Source organism: Typopeltis vanoorti, chromosome 1 (genome assembly GCF_054136105.1).
Source record: "Typopeltis vanoorti isolate ZY-2024b chromosome 1, IOZ_Tvanoo_1.0, whole genome shotgun sequence".
In the NCBI taxonomy this organism is placed as follows: Eukaryota; Metazoa; Arthropoda; class Arachnida; order Uropygi; family Thelyphonidae; genus Typopeltis; species Typopeltis vanoorti.
The window spans coordinates 151594140-151600208 of record NC_143549.1 but is presented as its reverse complement, the minus strand read 5'-3'; the positions used below and the strand labels follow the sequence as shown (position 1 = coordinate 151600208).

Genomic DNA, 6069 nt, shown 5'->3' with positions numbered 1-6069 from the left:
AAAATAAGTTAATATTTACATTATCATTAATATGCGAAAATCATTTTGTACATCTAATTATTATATTCATCTTCGCAGGTACTCAGCATCGAAGCGAATATCTGGAAAACGTATTATCACAGCTGACTTTCTGCAAGAATTAATGGATTCTGGAGTTCCACTAGTTTTCTCCTCAGCTGATGTCGCCCTCATATCAATTCTTACGATCCTAATTCTCGTCACAACAATAGGAAACAGTTTAGTTATTGTGGCAATAGCCAGGACTAGTCATCTGCGAACAGTGACCAGTTACTTTATCCTTTCTCTAGCAACAACAGATTTTCTTGTAGGGTTACTTGTAATGCCTGTAGCTGTAGTGCGGGAAGTCACTACAGTTTGGACATTAGGAAGTGTTTTATGTGAGTTATGGGTGTCTGTGGATATGATGCTTTGCACAGCTTCCGTTCTGAACCTCTGCTGTATCGCAGTCGATCGCTACGTGGCTGTCACATCGCCAGCCACTTACGCAAGAAAAGCAAAACTACGCGTGGCCCTCTTCTTAATAGCCAGTGTTTGGGGAATTTCCGCTCTGATAACGTGCCCACCTATGTTCGGTTGGCACGAATGGGATTGGGAAAGCAAAACGGATTGTAACTATAGCGACAACAAAGGGTATGTCGTCTTCTCGGCTCTGGGCTCGTTTTATGTTCCTACTGTTGTGATGTGCATTCTTTATTGTCGGATAATCGTGGCCATCTGCCGTCGTCCTGTGCTCAAGTCGGACGAAGGCAAGGCCGCTGTTCACGAAACGGAAGTTGCTACAAATCAAAGAAATAACGAGGAAATTGAAACCCCTCGTATATTTATCACCGATACTTCTGATCCAGATAGATCTCCTCATATATTTGTGCTTTCCGATTTGGTCACCAAACATCCTTCCAAACTGTCACACGATACTCATGGTTACTGGATATCACGAAATCAAACCAGTCTTTCAAAGTCTCATCCAGATATATCCGATATCACCCTAAAGAAACTAAATAACAAAGGAGGAAATCAGACACCTGAAAAACAAATACCATTATCTAATGGACCGGTTTCGAAACACAATGAGATCGTCGACTGTGTCGCATTCGAAAAGGAATGCCGAATTGCTAAATCTTTCGCCCTTTTGGTGCTGGTTTATGTTGTATGTTGGACACCTTTCTTTATCATGTATCTCATTACCCCTTTCTGTACTCTGTGTGATTTTCACCCTGTTCTCAAGTCTTGCTTGGGATGGTTAGGTTGGATGAATTCCGCAATCAATCCTTTTATATACGTATTGAACAACAAAGATTTTCAAAAAGCCTTCATTAAGTTGACGATTGACAGGTGCAGAAGGAAACGTCATGTTCACGATACACAAAACTTTCAGTAAAGGTGTTGAAATTTCTTAGCTCTTTTACAAATTACTGTGTAAGTTTTATAGGTTCTTAATTTTTTCATACTTCATTAATGAAATTTTGGTATCCCACCTACTATTACAGTACCTGTAATATATTGATATAGGTTGTAAAATATAAATATAGTATACGATACCTCTAATTATATGATTTATTTATTTCTGATTGTCAAACCAAACATATTAAAACGATCATACCAACACGAACTGACGACAAATCGTTACTACAGGACACTGAATCGGTGTCCTGTACAGTATATGCTGCTAAATCATATAATCAGAAATTAATTTCTTAATATTACGAATCAGTGGATGACGAACTACAACCAAATCTTGAATTTTTATCTGGATTGCTACAAATGTTTGCTTCAGAATTGACTAAATTCTGAAAGAAAAAGGAAGGAGAGAAAAATCGATAATACTTTTGTTAGTTTTTCTACAACTACTAACTTTAACCAAATATTTGATATTTTATAAACCAATGAATGCTGGAAGGACGGACAATAAGTAGTTGACAGACTAGCAAAGTTAAATAAAAGAAAAAAGTCTCTAATTTTGGTTATAGGCCTCCACCAGAGCCGCCGTAGTTCAGTTGGTATTAACAATGTCCTTTCGTTGGTACACCTGGGGGTTCAAATCTCATTTTAGAATGCTAAGAGTCTTTATGAGGGCTCTTCAAATGAAAGTACTTAACGATCTCATATGAAGATGTCAAAGTTTTGCCTTCCAGAAAGCTGTTTATTTTTCATTTCTCAAAACAGGAAACTGGCCAGAAGATACGCAAAATTTACAGATACGGCAGTTAATACGGATAGGATTAACCGATCTGTTATAAGTAGTAAAATGGTTTCTGAAAACAAGCAAACTTACTTGGCCATCGACAGGCCATTGAGCCTAATGCGAAAGTGAAGATGAAGGTATTGTCTCCCGCCTCTGTCTATACACAGACGAACATGAGGCTTCGGGGTATAATATGGAACTGAAAATATTAATAAACGCATTATAAAATATCATATATGTGCTGTCTAACTATGCCATTAGTAAACCAACGAACAAGAATATCTAGGAAGCGAAATGGAAAAAATTCATAGCGTAATTTCTCTTCCTAATTCGCATAAAGTCCAAGCCCATACAATCTGTGCAGAAGAATTACATAACAGATACGAACAGAATATTAGAATTATATAACACAATGCGTTAAATGCTTCAAATTTCTTAGGTGAGTTAACAGATTCATAAATTTCCCAGTGGTATTTGCAAACATCTCTTTTCTTGATTAACATCACTTTATAGTGAACTACACTGGGAATCAAGAACCAAGAAACCGTCAAGTAGCTCATATCTTCACTAATTAAACTTTCTTATGCGAGACAATCGTACGTTCTCAATCCATAAAAACATAATTATTCGGCTTAGTTTTGAAATAAATACACCAAGCACTATGATTGACAGATTGTTACATAAAGGTTGCATTATCCAGCACACAAATTGAATTTATTCAACTAAAACGATTAAAACCAATGATCGATCACCCCATGTTGATTTTTAACGGTTTCTCAATGGTGATGACAAAGAAAATTTCGTTCAGGGCATTTCGTAGTCAGTGGAAAATTTGCTAAGGAAGCAATGGACAGTCGCAAGAAAACGTACACTGATGTGATTTCCTCCATGTATCGTTGGCTAAAATGTTAACGAAGGTACAGAATACGAATTCACGGTCAGCAAGATGGGATATGGTCAGCAAGACAGACAAACAATACAGAAATCCTGCTCTTGATATTTAGAGTCTGTATAAATAAGGATACCTAAAATAATGTTTAAAAAAATGAAGTATAAAGAAATTGAAATCTGATATTTACCCTAGGAAAACTGATTAATATAAAAATAAATAAATGAAAACAAGCATAATTTTAAACCAGAACCTTGCAGTTTTCTCTCCAGGTGCCTAATCCAGTATAATTTACATAAAATTAGTTACGGAATGAATCAAAGTAAGAGAATATGAAAACGCAAATTATGATGTTAAAATATCAATTTCTGTAACAGGCATTCGTTTCTTATATCATTTCTTATATTTATTGTATTATAAAAACCGTTTCGATTCAAAATCTAATTTGCAATACAATTTTCTTCAATAAACTATATCAAAGTTGCAATAAACATTTCCTCAGGTATTCCCTTCTTATAATCGCCCTTAGTAAAAAGCCTCCTAAATATATAAACTAATTTAAATCACGTAGGAATGTAATTACTTTTTATACATATGACAAATGCAATAGGTTATTATCTAAAATAATTTATTCTGTGCATAAACTAAATTTTTTCTCCAAACTTTTATACTTTAAAAATTATGAGTCTGTCGATGTCAGATATTTATTTTGACAGATAAAACGTGGCGTTCTAAAATTTTCATATAAATAACGAATGTTATCTGCATTTAAATGTAGCGCACATGCAGATAAATATTTGACAAATGGTTCTTTGCTAGGAACATAAAGGACATCAGTAATAGACAACTCCAGTCAGCTGGGCAGGAAAGTGACAAACAGTTAGTGACATGTAATGATATTCGGATTTTAATAATCGAAAACATCGCAACCATTAAACTCTGGGAACACCGAAACTTTACCTGACTGTATTTGGCATTAACCTGATAGATGGTCAAATGCATTTATAAATCACCTAAACAAATGGCTTAAAGAATGGGCCAAAGCATATATCGTACGTTTCAGAAATTCCATCACCGTAAGAGAAACAGAGATTTACGAAAATGTCGAAAACCTTAAAGACACTTTACAATGATGTGTGTGTGTGTGTGTGTGTGTGTGTGTGTGTGTGTGTGTGTGTGTGTACTCGCAATCCTGTGCTACTATGCACGAGAGCAGGGTTGCGTGAGTGTTTATACACACAGTTCAAAGTTTTCCGGGTGACTGGAAATGACTGGAATAAATGAAAATAAAGAAATCGAATAATTCTATTTTTTTCTGTAAAAGTGAACCGTCAATGATTCTTGCCTTGTTTTCTCTCCATTTATTAATGAAATTAAAAATTGCGATTATTAATACATTCAGTAGTTCATTATTATTATTATTATTTAATTTGGATAATAGTACAGATTAACATCACCGCATGCATTTGTTTTGATTATAGAATATTATTTTTACACCATTTATAAATATAAGAGGCAAAGTTGATAATCAGTGTATCAGGTAGTTGATGACAATGATCTTTCATTATCTCACAGAAGTATGGTTTGAAATTCTAAACAAAATTGAGTTAGGGTCATTTCTTCAATTATCGACTTTTATTGAAGTGATACATGGTTTAATTTAAGAATAATATTCATTGGTTTAAAAAGGAAAACTCTAGAAAAGACCAAAGCATATACCGTACATTTCAGAACAATAATATTCATTTTCCGAACAAAATTTCATAAATGATATATTTTCCCATTTATGAAACAAAGAAATACAAATTTATTATCCCTGGAAAATATAATCAATTTTGTCATTCTTGTAGAAGTGAAAAAGCAAACGTTCCATGTTGATTTTTTCTATTGCTGGCAGCACTAAAAACTGGAATAAGTTCAATGAAAAAAATAGTCTACAGCATGCTCTTTAACCGATTTTTAAATCGAAACCGGACAAAGAAAAAATAAAATTAAAAAGAGCATTTAACAAAAACCGATTGGGAATCAGTTGTTTGTCAAATCAAATCAAATCAAACAAGGGAATCGGTTTTTGTCGTTAATTCCATGAATATAGCAGGAACGTAGAGTTCGGGTAAATCTGTGCATTTCGCTTTTGATTAGTTGGCAGGAAAATGTTTCTCACGGAACTATATATTGTTGCTATTATTTTAAACATTTGTGGAGACGTCTTTGCAAAAACTAGTCTTATAATTATGAGACATTTTTCTCGTTGGAATTATATATATATATATAACAATCAGCAAATATTTTCTTCACCTTTACACACCAATAACTGACCAGAATGTTAACTGTACAAAGATAAACTCACTAAGAGTAAAAATCGATCGCATCAAAGAGATTCAATGGGGGAAATGTTATCACACTCGCAGTCTCTTTGAAAGTTGTTGTTCACAATCAAAGAAATAAATTAAACCAAACGAAAGGAATTAAGTGGAATTTTCAAACTCAAAAAACGTGCATAAAAGGCTCAGAAAACATTCGAATTCTTGAAGCTTCTACTTAATATCCAGCAACTTTGAACTTTTATTTATAGGAATTAGGTATTCACCGACAATTAGGATTAAATAATTAGTCCATCGGAGCATCACTTTTAAGCTCTTGAGAAGCGGCAGGTGTCACACACAGTTTAACTAAAAAGGGTTTTCGAGGATTGATGTGTCTGTGGAATGTTGCAAAGAAGATAAAAGTATTTTTCATAGTACACAGCAAGTTTATCTGAGATTGAAAGTTTATATTGTACTGATTGAAGGCTTGCCTTTGTAAAGTTAACAAAGAATGCCAAAGACAATAATTCAATTGATTATTGGTTTTCCTTTGAGGGTAAAATTATACATTCCAGGAAAACTTTAAATGAGACATTTTTATCGTGGTTTCTGGAAGTGAACTTTATAGCTTTTGTACTATTTACACTTTCCAAAATAATATTTTCCCTCTA

The 6069-nt window shown here is 33.9% G+C and overlaps 1 protein-coding gene across 1 annotated transcript; it reads left to right on the top strand.

Annotated features, from left to right (window-relative positions):
• The first annotated feature begins 340 nt into the window (after window positions 1-340).
• LOC150110544 (tyramine receptor 1-like) lies at window positions 341-1399 on the top strand. The gene has a single exon (XM_090401028.1). It carries the CDS (start codon window positions 341-343, stop codon window positions 1397-1399), a length of 1059 nt encoding a protein of 352 aa, XP_090257154.1.
• The last annotated feature ends 4670 nt before the right edge of the window (window positions 1400-6069 follow it).